This window comes from Rhinoderma darwinii, chromosome 3 (genome assembly GCF_050947455.1).
Source record: "Rhinoderma darwinii isolate aRhiDar2 chromosome 3, aRhiDar2.hap1, whole genome shotgun sequence".
Classification (NCBI taxonomy): domain Eukaryota; kingdom Metazoa; phylum Chordata; class Amphibia; order Anura; family Rhinodermatidae; genus Rhinoderma; species Rhinoderma darwinii.
In genome coordinates this window covers 321,604,412-321,622,348 of record NC_134689.1, presented here as the reverse complement: position 1 = coordinate 321,622,348, position 17,937 = coordinate 321,604,412, and the positions used below count along the sequence as shown (strand labels likewise).

General features: G+C 40.9%; 1 protein-coding gene across 4 annotated transcripts in view; it reads right to left on the bottom strand.

Moving 5' to 3' along the window:
• The window catches only part of LRRK1 (leucine rich repeat kinase 1), a 126,981-nt gene that overhangs the window by 28,350 nt on the left and 80,694 nt on the right, over positions 1 to 17,937 (bottom strand). For all 4 annotated transcript variants that reach the window (XM_075858257.1, XM_075858259.1, XM_075858258.1 and 1 more), the window contains 5 exons: positions 8,900 to 9,071; positions 5,434 to 5,597; positions 4,988 to 5,127; positions 4,076 to 4,322; positions 1,174 to 1,340 (listed from right to left, as the gene is read on the bottom strand). In XM_075858257.1, coding sequence (XP_075714372.1) covers positions 1,174 to 1,340; positions 4,076 to 4,322; positions 4,988 to 5,127; positions 5,434 to 5,597; positions 8,900 to 9,071 — 890 coding nt within the window. The remainder of the gene's footprint in view (positions 1 to 1,173; positions 1,341 to 4,075; positions 4,323 to 4,987; positions 5,128 to 5,433; positions 5,598 to 8,899; positions 9,072 to 17,937) is intronic.

The window sequence follows — 17,937 nt, the reverse complement described above, 5'->3', positions numbered from 1 at the left end:
CTGACATTACTATATGGACAGTGACGTCAGGAGCTTCCCAATGTCGGAGTCCCCAGGCAGAACATCACATGTGCTCTACCTGTGGACTTTGTCCCTGGGAAAGCTCCTGACATCACTGTCCATATATGTAAAGTGACATCAGGGGATTCTCCAGGGCCAGAATCCCTGGCCAGAGAGTTGCTGACTCTCCGGCCATGTACTCAGGCTTTGCAAAGCTTGTGACGTCACTTTATGTATAGGGACAGCAGGAACAGCACCATAGTCCCTGGGCAGAGCGCTAGTAGAAAGCTCCAGCCCTGGGAAAGCTCCAGACGTCACTACCATTCATGGACTGTTACTTAAGAGTTTCCCCATGGCCATTCCCCGGGCGACGTATCCCTCGTTATGCCATACAGTCGGATAAGTTTTGGCTAAATAGATCAAAATTCAGGGCATTAACCAGTCACTGCCTGCTCCATGGTTTCGTTCACTGTAATGGACATCAGCACCAAAATTAGTTAATACGTATAACGTACAAACGTGAGTGCCACACTTTCCGTTGCCCACCTCCGGTAATGGAGGGGTGGGGCCCAGAGATGTTGGCTGTATGGGGTCCAGAAATTCCTGACAAAGGAGGCACAGTATAATAACCAGGTACACTGTTAAGTTTTAACATTCACTGTATTATGGACCCATTCACAATACAGTATATTTATTTTAAAGATGCTTTAATAAAAATTGTGTTTTATTGACCTGTTAGCGAAAGGCAGGATCATTAATGGGGCTTTGCTCTTAGGGTATGTTCACATGCACTAGTAAAAACGGCTGAAATTTACGGTGTTCTTTTCAGAGAAAACAGCCTCTGATTTTCAGCCATCTTTGAAGCTGAAAACTTTTTTGGAGGAGTTTTCTCTAGACACAATGAAAAACAGCTCAAGAAGTGACAGAGACCTTCTTTTTACGGGGTGTCTTTTTACATGCCGTTTTTTAAAACAGCGGCGTAAAAAACAAATTGTCAGCAAATAACGCAGTTTTTCCCATTGAATTCAACGGACAAATGTTAGTAGGCGTTCAGCTACCATTTTGTCAGGCGTATTTCGAGACATTTTTGCCACAAAATTACCCCTGAAAACCCTGCGTGTGAACATACCCTTATAGTATTTTTTGTGCTTTTTATACAAGGTAATTAAATACCTTTGATGACATCTGCAGAGGTCCGATACTTCTTAATTTGGAACATCTTCAATGCCACTGGCTTGTGTTTGTACACGGCTCGGTAAATAATGGTTCCACTCCCTCCCTGGCCCAGGATATTAGTGTGCTCTTCTGAATATTCCAGGTCCACAATGTCAAGAAAGAGCCTGAGTAGGGAAACCAAAAATACTCTTTTAATACACAAATTAAAAACAGATAAGGTAAAAAAAAATATATATATATATATACACATAAACATACACATATTTAAAACATTAGAGTTCCTTTAACTGGTTGCTGACACAGGACGAGTATGCTCGTCCTGAGCGGCGAGCACTTCGCGCATTAGGACGAGCATACTCGTCCTGTGTGACAGCCGTCCCTGCGCGCGATCGAGAGCGGGGCAACGGCTGTAATACACAGCCACGGCCCCGCTCTGACAGCGGAGAGGAGAGAAACATCTTCTCTCCGCTGTTAACCCTTTGAACGCCGCGATGACAGCTGATCGCGGCGTTCAAGGAGAGGGGACTGCACATTGATCGCGTCACAGAAGATAACTGTGACGCGATCAAAGCCCACAACTTGTATGGCCAGACAGCCCAGGGTCCAGTGAAGGACCCCAGGGCTGTCTGAACATATTTCCTGTTGTTAGGGCATACTGAGGTCTTCCCTAACAACTGCCTGTGTACAATCACTACACAGGCTAATGTACTGGCATATAGATCTATGCCAGTACATTACAGCTACAAAATCAAAATGCTAAATTCCTTTATGGGATTAAAAAAAAAAGTTAAATGAATGTAAAAAAATAATAATGGTAAATAAATAAATAAATAGTAAATAAAATACACAGAAATACAAATTTTTTATAATAAAATCAACTTTTTAAAATAGAAGTCCCAAAACATGAAATAATATAGACATATTTGGTATCGCCACGACTGTAACAACCTGTACTACAAATGTATACCATTATTTATTATGATCGGTGTATGGTGTAAAAAAATATTAAAACTGCTGCACAACTGCTTTTTTTCTGCATTTTAATATAATTAAAAATTTATAGAAATTAAACGATAATGTATTTGTACCAAAAAATGGTACGTACATAAAGTACAACTCGTCCCGCAAAAAACAAAGTCTCATACAACTACGTCGTACAAAAAATAAAAGCGTTATGAGCGTCGGAATGCAAAGAGGGAAATGTAAAAAAAATTGCTCTGTCCTCAAGGCCAAAATTGGCCGTGTCCTTAAAGGAACAGTGTCATCACAATTTTTTTTTAAATATGTTAAAGATGTTAGTGCTTTATTAAAAACGTTTATATTTATTTGTGTTTTACTTTTTCTTATTTTTACACTTTTTCTTCTCTATGCGGGCTGCCATTTTTTGTTCCATTTCTGTATGTGTCGATTAACGACACATACAGACATGGAATACGGCAGCCACAGTCCCATAGAGACTGCGAACGGGTCCCGTCCCATCCACTTCTGTGTACGCCGTCTGTGTGGGAACTGCGCATGCGCCGCTCCCACACAGTCCAACTTGAAATTAGCGCCGTCCGGCGCCATTTTCCTGTGGACCGGAAGTCGCGGCCGGACAGTAATATTACTACTTCCGGTCGCGGCTTCCGGACTTGTGCACTTGGACCAGCGGCAGCAGACGGAGCGGACGGGCCGGAGGGAGCCGCGGCGGCAGGAGCAGGTAAGAGATTTCAATGTATGTTCGTGTTTGAGTACGTTTACTACTGTATGTAAACCTACTACACTGTGTGTTAGCTCAAAAAATGGCGACACACAGTGTAGGAGGTTAGACCGTTCAAACCCCTCGTTCAAACCCCCACTAGCCAGGATAAAGGAGGGGGGGGATGCTGAGAGCTCACTAGAGCGAGGGCTTTTTACCCAATTTTGCAATGCTGCAATTTTGGGAATAGCTCCATCTAGTGAGCAGCAATGGGAAATATTATAAATTAGAATTAATTTATAATATTTCCTGACTCGTGAAAAAAATAAAAAAAATTTGAACAATGTTTAACCACCTACACACTAAATGTTTAATTAAAAAAAAAAAACAACATGTTTTTCTGGCAACACATTACCTTTAAGGGGTTAAAAGGCAAGTATTCCAATCATCAAAACAATCTAAATAGTATTATATATCCATTTTATAAAGCATAAATTCTACCACCGATTAGAAGGTCTAGAATTTTTAGGCTAGGTTAATTTTACCAGTGAGAGATAGATTATATAAAAAAAAAACCCAGAATATCACAGTCAAAATTATATAGATTTATTTGCATTGTGCACAGAGAAATAAGTATTTGATCCCCTACCAACTATTAAGAGGTCAGCCTCCTCCAGACCAGTTACACGCTCCAAATCAACTTGGTGCCTGCATTAAAGACTGTCTTACATGGTCACCTGTATAAAAGACTCCTGTCCACAGACTCAATTAATCAGTCTGACTCTAACCTCTACAACATGGGCAAGACCAAAGAGCTTTCTAAGGATGTCAGGGACAAGATCATAGACCTGCACAAGGTCACATTCAGGGTATGTTCACACGGCCTGTTTCAGACTTTTTTTGAGGCATAAACGGCCCGAAAAACGGCCAAAAATTCGGAAGCAAAATGGCTACAATCATCTGCCCATTGAATTCAATGGAAAATACGGCATTCTGTTCTGACGGGCCGTTATTTTACGCCTCATTTTCAAATAACGGCGCGTAAAAAGACGCCCCGTAAAAAGAAGTGCATGTCACTTCTTGAGCCGTTTTTCATTGACTCAATAGAAAAACAGCTCCAAAAACGCCAGTCAAAAAAGCTTTCCCTTGAAAACAGCTACATATTTTTAGCCCTTTTTTGTTAACCGTGTGAACATAAACTTATAGAAATTGTGGTTTTACCTGGAGGGAAAATCTGTCATAAAAATCTCCGGGACAAGTTCCTGCAGGGGAACAGGGTCCTCAGGGTGATTGGGACAGTCCAAATAGTCCTTGTCTACAGCAGCCAGCACGCAATCCTCCATGTTGAAGTAGTAAGGCTCCTTTCCATCTTGTTCACCTTCCTGATTAGGTAATAGAGCAGCACATGAGTTGCAAGGGACATACTGTTCCATCAAAAGGGTCCCATCACTTTCTGTAGCAGTCAGGGCTGGAAAGAAGGTGAACGTAGTAAAAAAAACAACACTACACAATTACAAAGTTATAGCCTTTATTAACGAATCTTGACAACAGCGAATAATTAATTCTTCTCACTTTTACCGATCCAGTAATATTCCCAGTTTTCCTGTAATGCATTATAGGTAACGGTCATCAAGTTTGCCCTAAAAGTGACTATTTTTTTCCACTTTCAAACATAGTCAGCGTTATAAATTTTTTTTTACAGACTGTCCCTGTTATGGGTATACCTAGTGACGTTGTTAGGCCTAGGAACCAGTTCCGTCTTTTTGGTGCCCCAGGGCAGTAATCACCACTTTAAATTGCATCCCGATGCGTCAAACCCCCGGGAAAACCAGTGCCAACAAAGTGCCTCAGGTGTTTTCAGTTTAGCAATACTCCTATGTATAACGGTCATCATAACCATAGACATATACTGGCAATTACCGCTCAGATTTCATTAGTCCCCAGTACAGTGAGCATCTAATATCATGCTTAAAGATGTATAGTCATACAACATTACAGCACGTGCAGTCACAGTTGGGCAGTTGTTTTTTTTTTACCTTACACACACAATACAATACATTTTGTATTTTTTAGCTTCTAATTTATTTTATAATTTTTTTTAAAGACTTGAATTACTCCATAAAGATAAATTACCTGGAAACCACTGATCAATCAGGGAGTTGACATGGTCTGTAATGAATGCCATTGCAGAGAAATCTCTGACTTCCGACTGGCAAATGATCTTTATGCCGCCACTCTTCTTCTTCTTCCAGTTAACATCTGATGATTCCACACTGAGGGGCATGGAATACAGACATTTCACAGAACAAGGCAGTATCTTGATGATATGATCTGGTTTTATTACTTTTTTTTTATCCATATTAGTGAGGTTTTTTTATGGTTATTTTTAATTTAAAAAAAACTGTTATTGTAAATTACGATTTTATTTTCCACATGCAACTAAAGAAGTGTTTTTTTTTATTCAAATCTATTCAATTTTATTTAAAAATAAAAAGTTTAGTTGGAATAAAAAAAACGCTATCAGTACTGCTGAAATGAAGCTTAATGCGGTCTTCACTGTTGTATCTGTTGTCTCATACCTTAGGTAACCACCCTCAAAAGTGACCATCAGCCCCTCCTGCCAGTAGATGGTTTGGTTCCGTTTCACCCGGAAGGTACTACACCGGTTTCGCTGGTTGCCCGTGAAGCTGTACACTGCAGATTTCCTGTTCCGTGGCTTTGCATTTTTCTTGTTCTCAAACAGCTAGTAAAAGAAAAGTGAACTAAATAGTTATTCCCATATCCCTAGTAAATTTTTGTTGTTTAGAATATTACGGAATAGAAAAAATTATATATTACACAACACCATGCGTTTCTCCTACCATGATCTTCTTGGCATCCATGCACTTTGTTGCTTCTCATTCCTCTTCAGCTTCAAAATTGTGGTTGTGAGACTTACCTTTCCTTAGCGTCACCAGCAAGTGGCACCATGATAACCTCACAGAACCGCTTTCCTTTGCATGCACACTGCTAATGCTACGATCTAAAATACTTGTAGCAGCATCGGGCGTACAAACACCCTACATACATGCCGCAGTGAGAAAGTCAGACTCTGTGTCTGCTCCAAAATCCACAATGTTATCTCTATATCTGCATATAAAGAGAACATTATAATCGGAGAAAACACAGTGTCTCTTCCCTGATAAGTGCCCTGCTATGCTTAAAGGGACTGTCACCAGTTTATCAATTACCCATCTTAACTAATCTAATATGATAATGTGGCTCTAAAAGCCAAATAGGAGGTGACTTTCTTTTCACTCTGGGCTTCATGCTGATAGGACGGCGTCAGAGGCTGTGAGGTAGCTCCACCTCAGGAGAATCGCTGCGGTTACCTCCCACTTGTCTAATAAAGGCTTATTTACATATTTAGAAAAATGCTCATAACTTTAGAAATAATAAACGTTTTTTTAAAACAAATCACACAGTAGTTATCAGCATCATATCGCCTATTAGATTAGTTAGGAGATAGGGAATTAATGAACTGGTGACAGAGTCCTTTTAATAAGTGGAAAGTGAGCCAATGGGTCCAGGGCTAGTATGCATACCCTGGATCCGTCCTATTGATTTAAATAGAAAGAGCTAGAGAAGAAGAGTCAATAAAATAGAGGTATCTGTGCAAGCGAGGCCACCGCTGCTGGACTGCGGCGGTGGCCATATCCATAGGTGATGGCAATAAAACAGAGCAGGGGACAAGGGTGTAGAGCATAGAACATCTGGATAATTTAGGTATTTACAAAGATGATTATGTTTACATTAGGGATGACATGGACATTGATCATTAAGTTGCGAATATCCCCTAATAAGTTAAATCTTCTAGAAGATAACTGTAATACATCCTTTATACACAATATAAGGCAGTGAGGTGACCATAAACCAGACCAATTCAATTCAGTCTATAAAAGTAATGCAACCCTGGGTTGCCGTGAGAACCTCCTCTGAACCACTGCCACTCTTTCTCTCCTCTACCCCAGAGTGCGAAGTGCCGCGACTCTACTCTGAACCACTGCCACGGCCGTGCTTTCTCTCCTCCTCCTCCTCACAGCACGAAGTGCAGCCCCCTTGTAGATAGCACCCTCCCCCCGGCCTATACATTGCGCCACTGTAGCTCCTTGAATGAGCGGAATTCCCCTGTGGCCTTCTTGATCTCATTCATCTGCTGATTGTATCGTTTATGCTGCCAGAAATATTATCGTTGTTGGCAGCATATCTCCCTGTGTAAATAGAAAGATGTGCTGCCAATATGATATAAATGTATGGGGACGAGAAATCGTAGGAAGGTGCGCTCGTCCCCATGCACTGCTCCTTGCAAAAGGAGCAAACGAGCACTGATCTACGAGCTGTCTCGCTGATCGGCGCTTGTTTATATGGCCCATGTTGGGTCGTTTAAAAGGACCCTAAGTCACTTACATGCAGGAATTATTGCTAGAAGTAACTGGACATAGTCCAATCACAATCTTTTTATTTTTTATATTCATTAATTTATAGAATAGGAAATCATACAGATTTCGAATATACATTTAAAAACTCTGCTCACATACCTTTCTTATATCAGTGCAGTTGTCTCCGTCTAAAAATAAAACAAAATGGTATAGGCCACAGATTTGTCCATAAAAACACACCCATATGATAACTGAATGGACAGTCATGTGACCCACATCATGTGACCACTGGCATTCAAGTAACACTGTCCAGGTATCCAACAGGTAAATAGTAGATTATTATAGGAGGAGAAGTTATAAAGTATTTCTACCTCCAGCAGAATCTTGTCATCATGTCTGTCGGTGTCTGTGAGGAGCAGCTCTTACATTCTTCTCCCTGTCTCCTCTGTGTGTTGTGTGTTTTTAATTTAACTTTATTAACAACATAATAACATCCACTAGAGACGGGCAGTTATTCTATAAATCATCTAGAGACAGTGAATACACACCATTAGTCCTATTCACATAGTCCATGTTGCCACATTGTGGGGGGGGGGGGGGGGTGTCACACGACTGATGCCATGTGTAGTTATATTCCGTTACCCTGTGGATGCATTACACAGGACTAATCTGTGGGCTATACCATTCCACTGTGACAGGGGCCTCATGCACTATAAGAAATGTATGTGAGCAGAATTTATAATACATGTATATTAGAAAACTGGGATTTCCTATTCTACAAATAAATACAAAATATTTCAAAACTGGACAACCCTTTAATCTAAACTAACCTAAGACATACACTCTTGTAAAAAGGCATCTGCCAGTCTTTTGTAATGAAAACAGAATGAGGAAGAAAGACAAGCGATCGCACAAATGATCGCAGTTATGAAAAAACAACAACCGATTATTGTAAAATAATGCAAATCTTGGGAATGTTAATGACTTGCTAATATCGGTAATTGGCGTTTTTTTTTTTTTAGCATTCCTGCTCATCTGGCTGGTCTCTGTACAGCCGGCTTTCTGGGATGTTGTTTCATCCAATGTGACCACTGCAGCCTGATACACTGCAGCGATCAAATGGGACGAAACGTCATCCCAGGAGACCAGCCGGGGTTAGCAGGGATGCGTCGCTATGGGAACGCCAGGGGAGAAAAGTCTGGTCTTTTTAAAGTGGAAATAGGATTTTATTTTTTTTCTACGTAACATTTTTTCTGCATATATATGCGGCTATTCCACAGCAAAGAAAATTCAACATTTGCCATTTGTTTCAGATTTTCACTTCCCCATTGGATCTAAAGGGGAAAATCTGCAACAAATCTGCAACCATTCTGCAGCATAAATGGAAATGAACCGCAGGTCAATTTCTGCATAGAAATTTTCTGTAGCGCGTGGATACGATTTGTTCTGATTGCGCAAATCCAGATGTAAAATCTGCAGCAATTGCGCTGAGTGTGAGCTTAACCATATCGTTTTAGTACAAACAAATATAATATAAATAAGATGCATGTACCAAGATATAGCATAGAAATAACAGACAGCCTGCTCCATATTGCTTCTAGTTTTTAGAGCACAACGATATTCTCACCTGAAGGTCCATCTCAGACAAACTGATTAACATCCGAGCTATGAATCTCTGCCAGAATCCTACAGGAACAAAACTCATCTTGAACACCCTCTGGACAGTGTTACCAGTAGACTGCTGCAAAGAGTGGATATCAAGCCCTGGCTTGGCTGGCAGGAGGTGAGGTAAGAGGTAGCTGCAGGGAACAAAGCAACACACATAATTAATCGATCACATAACAAACCTTGATTTAGCTGAAGTATGTTATTACACAAATTACTTCTTGGATGGAGGAAATACTTTTATTAGTACGTCAAATAAAACTGGCCTAAAAGTCCTCTTACACCAGACCATTTTGGTTGGTGCAACGAGTGCCGATTAACGAGACAGCTCGTTGATCGGCGCTCGTTTGCTCCTGTCACACGGAGCTATGGATGGGGACGAGCGGTCATTACTCCGATCGTTCATCCCCATACGTTACCATCACGTCTCCCTGTTTACACAGGGAGATGTGCTGCCGACAACATTTTTCATTTATAAAATCATATCAGCAGATGAACGAGCGTTTTGCTCGTTCATCGACGGATCGCTGCCCTCTTTACACAGGACAATTATCGGCAACGAGTGTTCTATGAAAGCTTGTTTGCCTGATAATTGGCCAGTGTAAAAGGGCTTTTAGACATGAGCTTTAAACAAGCTATCATACGACTAATTGGTCTTCAAACTGTTTTTGAATGATAGTAGAACAAACATTTAAAACAACAATCTGCTCCATCCATCTTACAAGTGACTACAGTTAGAAAAAAAACTATCAGGGCAGTTTAAGGCTGGGTTCACACAGAGTTTTTTTGCACACCGATTTTCGACCGCGGCCATTGAGTGCCGTGGGCAAAAAAACGCAGCGAAATACGCTTTTGTCTGCCTCCCATTGTCAATGAGAGGTCAGAGACATAAACGCCCAAAGATAGGGCATGTCGCTTCTTTTTCCCACGAGCCGTTTTTGTCCGCTCGTGGGAAAAAACGTCTCCGCCTCCCATTGAAATCAATAGGAGGCATTTTCGGCCGTTTTTTGGCACCTTTTCCCTATGCGATTTCCGCGTAAAAAACACTCTGTGTGAACTGACCATAACACTTCGACAAATTGTCTCTCACAACTGCTCATTTGAAAGAAATGTGACCAGTTAATGGCCAATAAACGGGTAAACAGTCTAAATTGGCAATTTTAACCAACATTTTTCTCACATACAGTGAAGGAAATAAGTATTTGATCCCTTGCTGATTTTGTAAGTTTGCCCACTGTCAAAGACATGAACAGTCTAGCATTTTTAGGCTAGGTTAATTTTACCAGTGAGAGATAGATTATATTTAAAAAAAAAAAACAGAAAATCACATAGTCAAAATTATATATATTTATTTGCATTGTGCACAGAGAAATAAGTATTTGATCCCCTACCAACCATTAAGAGTTCAGCCTCCTCCAGACCAGTTACACGCTCCAAATCAACTTGGTGCCTGCATTAAAGACAGCTGTCTTACATGGTCACCTGTATAAAAGACTCCTGTCCACAGACTCAATTAATCAGTCTGGTCTTGCCCATGTTGTAGAGGTTAGAGTCAAAGAGCTTTCTAAGGATGTCAGGGACAAGATCATAGACCTGCACAAGGCTGGAATGGGCTACAAAACCATAAGTAAGACGCTGGGTGAGAAGGAGACAACTGTTGGTGCAATAGTAAGAAAATGGAAGACATACAAAATGACTGTCAATCGACATCGATCTGGGGCTCCATGCAAAATCTCACCTCGTGGGGTATCCTTGATCCTGAGGAAGGTGAGAGGTCAGCCGAAAACTACATGGGGGGAACTTGTTAATGATCTCAAGGCAGCTGGGACCACAGTCACCAAGAAAACCATTGGTAACACATTACGCCGTAATGGATTAAAATACTGCAGTGCCCGCAAGGTCCCCCTGCTCAAGACGGCACATTTACAGGCCCGTCTGAAGTTTGCAAATGAACATCTGGATGATTCTGAGAGTGATTGGGAGAAGGTGCTGTGGTCAGATGAGACTAAAATTGAGCTCTTTGGCAGTAACTCAACTCGCCGTGTTTGGAGGAAGAGAAATGCTGCCTATGACCCAAAGAACACCGTCCCCACTGTCAAGCATGGAGGTGGAAACATTATGTTTTGGGGGTGTTTCTCTGCTAAGGGCACATGACTACTTCACCGCATCAATGGGAGAATGGATGGAGCCATGTACCCTCAAATCCTGAGTGACAACCTCCTTCCCTCCACCAGGACATTAAAAATGGCTCGTGGCTGGGTCTTCCAGCACGACAATGACCCGAAACATACAGCCAAGGCAACAAAGGAGTGGCTCAAAAAGAAGCACATTAAGGTCATGGAGTGGCCTAGCCAGTCTCCAGACCTTAATCCCATCGAAAACTTATGGAGGGAGCTGAAGATCCGAGTTGCCAAGCGACAGCCTCGAAATCTTAATGATTTACAAATGATCTGCAAAGAGGAGTGGGCCAAAATTCCATCTAACATGTGTGCAAACCTCATTATCAACTACAAAAACCCGTCTGACTGCTGTGCTTGCCAATAAGGGTTTTGCCACCAAGTATTAAGTCTTGTTTGCCAAAGGGATCAAATACTTATTTCTCTGTGCACAATGCAAACAAATATATATAAATTTTGACAATGTTATTTTCAGTTTTTTTTTTTTTTAAATATAATCTCTCTCTCACTGGTACAATTAACCTAGCCTAAAAATTCTAGACTGTTCATGTCTTTGACAGTGGGCAAACTTACAAAATCAGCAAGGGATCAAATACTCATTTCCTTCACTGTATATGGCCAATGTAAAGAGAGTGTATAATCAGAAAATGTCATAGTATTTAAGGTCAGGTTTTTGTTATAAAAATATTTGTTAAAACATTTTTAGTGTTTTGTTTTTTTTAATATACAGTGAAGGAAATAAGTATTTGATCCGTTGCTGATTTTGTAAGTTTGCCCACTGTCAAAGACATGAACAGTCTAGAATTTCTAGGCTAGGTTAATTTTACCAGTGAGAGATAGATTATATTTAAAAAAAAAACAAAAACTGAAAATCACATTGTCAAAATTATATATATTTATTTGCATTGTGCACAGAGAAATAAGTATTTGATCCCTTTGGCAAACAAGACTTAATACTTGGTGGCAACTCGGATCTTCAGCTCTCTTACTTATGGTTTTGTAGCCCATTCCAGCCTTGTGCAGGTCTATGATCTTGTCCCTGACATCCTTAGAAAGCTCTTTGGTCTTGCCCATGTTGTAGAGGTTAGAGTCGGACTGATTCATTGAGTCTGTGGACAGGAGAGTCTGTGACCTTAATGCGCTTCTTTTTGAGCCACTCCTTTGTTGCCTTGGCTGTATGTTTCGGGTCATTGTCGTGCTGGAAGACCCAGCCACGAGCCATTTTTAATGTCCTGGTGGAGGGAAGGAGGTTGTCACTCAGGATTTGACGGTACATGGCTCCATCCATTCTCCCATTGATGCGGTGAAGTAGTCATGTGCCCTTAGCAGAGAAACACCCCCAAAACATAATGTTTCCACCTCCATGCTTGACAGTGGGGACGGTGTTCTTTGGGTCATAGGCAGCATTTCTCTTCCTCCAAACACGGCGAGTTGAGTTAATGCCAAAGAGCTCAATTTTAGTCTCATCTGACCACAGCACCTTCTCCCAATCACTCTCAGAATCATCCAGATGTTCATTTGCAAACTTCAGACGGGCCTGTACATGTGCCTTCTTGAGCAGGGGGACCTTGCGGGCACTGCAGGATTTTAATCCATAACGGCGTAATGTTTTACCAATGGTTTTCTTGGTGACTGTGGTCCCAGCTGCCTTGAGATCATTAACAAGTTCCCTCCGTGTAGTTTTCGGCTGAGCTCTCACCTTCCTCAGGATCAAGGATACCCCACGAGGTGAGATTTTGCATGGAGCCCCAGATCGATGTCGATTGACAGTCATTTTGTATGTCTTCCATTTTCTTACTATTGCAGCAACAGTTGTCTCCTTCTCACCCAGCGTCTTACTTATGGTTTTGTAGCCTATTCCAGCCTTGTGCAGGTCTATGATCTTGTCCCTGACATCCTTAGAAAGCTCTTTGGTCTTGCCCATGTTGTAGAGGTTAGAGTGAGTCAGACTGATTAATTGAGTCTGTGGACAGGAGTCTTTTATACAGGTGACCATGTAAGACAGCTGTCTTTAATGCAGGCACCAAGTTGATTTGGAGCGTGTAACTGGTCTGGAGGAGGCTGAACTCTTAATGGTTGGTAGGGGATCAAATACTTATTTCTCTGTGCACAATGCAAATAAATATATATAATTTTGACTATGTGATTTTCTGTTTTTTTTTAAATATAATCTGTCACCGGTAAAATTAACCTAGCCTAAAAATTCTAGACTGTTCATGACTTTGACAGTAGGCAAACTTACAAAATCAGCAAGGGATCAAATACTTATTTCCTTCACTGTAACTATCCACACAAAAAAACAACTTCAAATATTTCAGTTTTCACACTAATCACTAGAGCAGATTCAATAGGCTGATGCTTTCTGTTTTCTATAGCTGACTTGGCAGTTTTGCGGTGTAGACTGGGACGTTATGAACAGAGTCATCTCACTACGTTTAGAGGCTGGGGGATTTAATGATGGTATATTGTTCTATTAGAAAGGGCATAGATAAGGCAGGATAGAAACACTATACACACTCTGTATTCATCTCCCCTGTCACTCCTTGGTCTCTGGGGAAGAGACATGTACATGTCTAGGTCAATTGATTCTCATTAAGTTCAGTTGACATAAGGCAGACACACCCTGCAGTACTGTCTACACAGATAATACAGGAAGGAAGTGTGTGTCTCCAATACAGTCACCCCCCATTATTTTATTTTTTTAAAATAAATAGCTACAAAAAAGGATAAACACATTATCTTGTAGATGTTCTTAAAGGGGAATATTTATGTTGGTCCGAGGGGAGATTGCAATCTGACATTCTAACATGAGATCACGTATACCGAACAAGGCCAATTGTTTAAGGATATGATGTCTGGGCTTAACTATAGCAGCGAAATAGCCAAAGCAATAATGCAGCATTTTCCCCTGGTTAGGACTCGCATTTAACGTCCTATTTGAAATAAGATGCTCATCAAAATCTATTCCAGTGAATTGAGCCGTACTGCAGTTTTCAGCACAGCCGGTGGCCGGGAGCACCACTGTGCAGGGAATAACTCAGAAAAAGATGCAGCGCTAAAATTAGCACTGCGGCCCCATCAATCCCAGGGATGGCGAGGGTCCCGTAGTTGTACCCCCACCGAATATCGCATATGCCATCACTTTGTGTGATGAGGATACCCCTTTAATCATTTTTAACAATGGTTATTCCTTTGAAGCCTGGAAAATTGTTAAATTGGACATATGTCCTTTGTTAGAATTCCAACTTCAATAAAAGTTATAAGCAACATCACAAAACACAGTTGCCCTCAGCTGAGGACTTTTCTTTTCCAGAGCATACAATTTCCATCGTCCTTAAATGTCACTAATTTCAAAAGGAGTTCCAGTTACGTGATAAAGATGAAAACAGGCCACCAAATTTATCAGATTACATTTTCCATCTGTTTTCTTCAAGACCAAGCAGAAAAAGGACTCAAATGCAAATATACATTCATAATAGTAGAAATAATTCCTCCTGGTCTCCTTATACAGCGTTTGGCCATAGAATTGGACTTACCCAACAGAGATAAAAGTCTCTCAGCTGACATTGACAATCAATTTAAGGCCTTATTCACACGAACGTGTCCGTTTTTCGTCCACGAAAAACGGACATGCTTGCCATGTGCTGCAGTTCCATGTGGCATCCGTGTGTGTTCCGTGTGGCAGTTGTTGTCTTTATGCGCACACTTGTTTATTTTTTTTCTTCTTTCATTTCTATGATCTTGTGCATAAATCACGGACCGCACTCAGATGTGCGTCCGTGTGCTGTCTGTGATTTTCACACACCAATTGATTTCAATGACTGCGTGATGCGCTAAAAAACGCACAAGAATAGGACATGCAGTGAGTTTCACGCAACGGAAACACGCTGCATGTCTAAATGGCCCCATTGAATTGCACAGGTCCGTGTGACGTCCATTGTTTTAACAGCCATCACGCGAACTTCTTACACGTTCCAGTGAATAAGGCCTTTATTCTTATACAACAGATTTCAGTTGAATCTAACCAGACAGATCTTTCTTGTAGAGAATTAGTTGAAATCAGCACTTGGAAAATAAAACTTTACATTTTATTGAAACGTATTAAAAGTAAGAAGCGTAAAGGTTCCCAAGTCTTGCGCGTTTCCAGTGCTAAAACGCTCTTAGTCGTAGCAGTATGAAGGGAACACCCCGTAGGTTTAAAAACGTATAACCCCGCCTGATGACAGATGAAACAATCAAACCAGGGGCAAACAAACGCACCTGGTAGGTGTTACAGTACACGTCATACAAAGAAAATCACGAAAATTTTATAGAAAAAAAGAACACATCAAATGGGAAAAGTGAAATATATTGTTATACAAGAGGTTTACCAAATATTCACTTCTGATAAACAAATAAGATCCAAAAAATAATAGAGACAAATAAATGAAAACGGTTGCCACAGGATGCCTACATCGCTTCCTTGCAATAAAATGAAAAAATACATAATGTGTATGTTTATAAAATGGTGAATATATAGGCTATATGATTGCCCAATCATATATGAACTATAAAAAATAAAATAAAAATGTGAGTGATTTACATATGCCTAAAGAAAATTAGAAACTTTCAATTTTCATGATTTTCTTTGTATGACGTGTACTGTAAAACCTACCCGGTGCATTTGTTTGCCCCTGGTTTGATTGTTTCATCTGTCATCAGGCGGGGTTTATGTTTTTAAACCTACGGGGCGTTCCTTTCATACTGCTACGACTAAGAGCGTTTTAGAATAAGACTTGGGAACCCCCTGCTTCTGACTTTCAATAAAATTTTAAGTTTTATTGTTCAAGTGCTGGATTCAACAATTTCTCTATTGAAATTACCCTACACCAGCCAGTCCAGCTGGTTCATCTGTGCTCTGAACTCCCGCAGTCTCCACAATACCTTGATGTTGTCTGTGTGAATTGTTCAAGTACTCTATTTTGTTAGATCATTTTTTGTGACTACTACGGATATTGTTATGCAAATTCTTCAGTCACCATTAAGACTCCCCAGTTTTTCTACCCTGTCTTTATGATAAGTGCGATGTTCTGTGAAATACTAAGGTGTCTGTTGATGACTACAATATGAACTATCCTTCTTGCAAACAAGTGCCCAAAGCTGATGTGCCATATGAAGAGATACTAGTGGTTCATGAAGAAATACAAATGATTAAGACAATCATTAGACCTATATTTCATCTCTGTTAAATAACGAAAGGAGGTGAAGGATGTAGGGTCTTATCAGAAGTGATGATACTTGGGATAAGTTCTGATCATGGACTTGAAATATTAGAACTAGATATAGCAGAAGATCTGTCAGAATTCCCATTGTATAATAATGTGCCTTTTCATGGCATGAAATTACTGACAGAAATTTGTGACAAAGTAAAATTTAAGGGGTTAACTAGGATTTTTCGCTTTAAAGTGTTGTCTGGGATTAGAAAAAAGGACAGTCCCCCGTCCCCCCCCCCCCCCTCCAGAAACAGCACCACTCGTGTCCATGGGCTGTGTCATGTATGGAAGTTCATTCTTATTCAAGTGAACACAGTCCATGGACAAGATTGGTGCTGTTCCTGGGGGAAATCTTTTTTGTCTAATCCAGACAACCCCTTTAACTGGCACTACTAATGGTTTCCGTTTGTCACTGTTGTCTAAGGGTTACGTCGTTTTGACGGAATCAATACCGTAGTCGACTGCGCTATTCATTCTGTCAAAACGACGGAACCCCTGCACAACGGTGACAAACGGAAACCATTTGCACCTGGTCAGTCACCATTGAAATCAATGGTGATGCAAACGGAAACCTGTGGTTTCCGTGTTGATTCCGTCCATGGGTTCCCCAGACAGAAAGGTCCGACGGAACCCATGAATGGAGTCCTGACGCAGATGTGAACGAAGCCTTATATAAATACAATGAGAAATATACCAAGCTCTTATACTACATGGAATGTTTTATACAGAGATGAGGCTGATAAAGGCTATCATATTAATATTATGGTAATGTTACAATCAGACTGAGAAGTGGACGAAATATGTTGAACTATTGGGTGTTTTGACAATCTGAAGGACTTGATACAGCACAAAACCTTCTTGTGATTAGGTCATGCTTTCTATTAGAGAACGAAAGATCAGACCTCTATTTTGCTGCTAATGTATACTGCCTGCCATTAAAGTAAGTGATGGTCACATCTGTATTGTAAAAGGAGGCTTTAAAACAGGCTGGTATCTCACATTTGTCACCGAAACATGCAGTTTCACTAAGCAAAACATTAGTAGTATAGTGCTGTACAGTGCGAGGTAGGTTTAGATAGCACCAGGCGATGAAGTGTAGTGTTGTACAGTGTTAGGCTCTGTTCACATCTGCGTTGGGTCCCGTTCTGATGTTCTGTCGGAGGTTTCTGTCAGAACGGGACCCTGAGCAGACACAAACTGACACCGACGGAAACCAGAGGTTTCCATCACCATTGATTTCAATGGTGACGGAGCCGGTGCTCGTGGTTTCCGTTTGCCTCTTTTGTGCACCGGACCCGTAGTCGACTACGCTATTGCTTCCGTCAAAACTACGGGTTCGGTGCACAGAAGAGGCAAACTGAAACCACAGGCACCGGCTCCGTCACCATTGCAATCTATGGTGATGGAAATGGAAACCTCTGGTTTCCGTCTGTGTCAGTTTGTGTCTGCTCAGGGTCCCGTTCTGACGGAAACCTCCGACAGAACGGGACCTCATCGCAGATGTAAACAGAGCCTAAGTCATCCATAGAGACAAGAATTGTAGTTGTATGATACCTATTTTATTGGCTGAG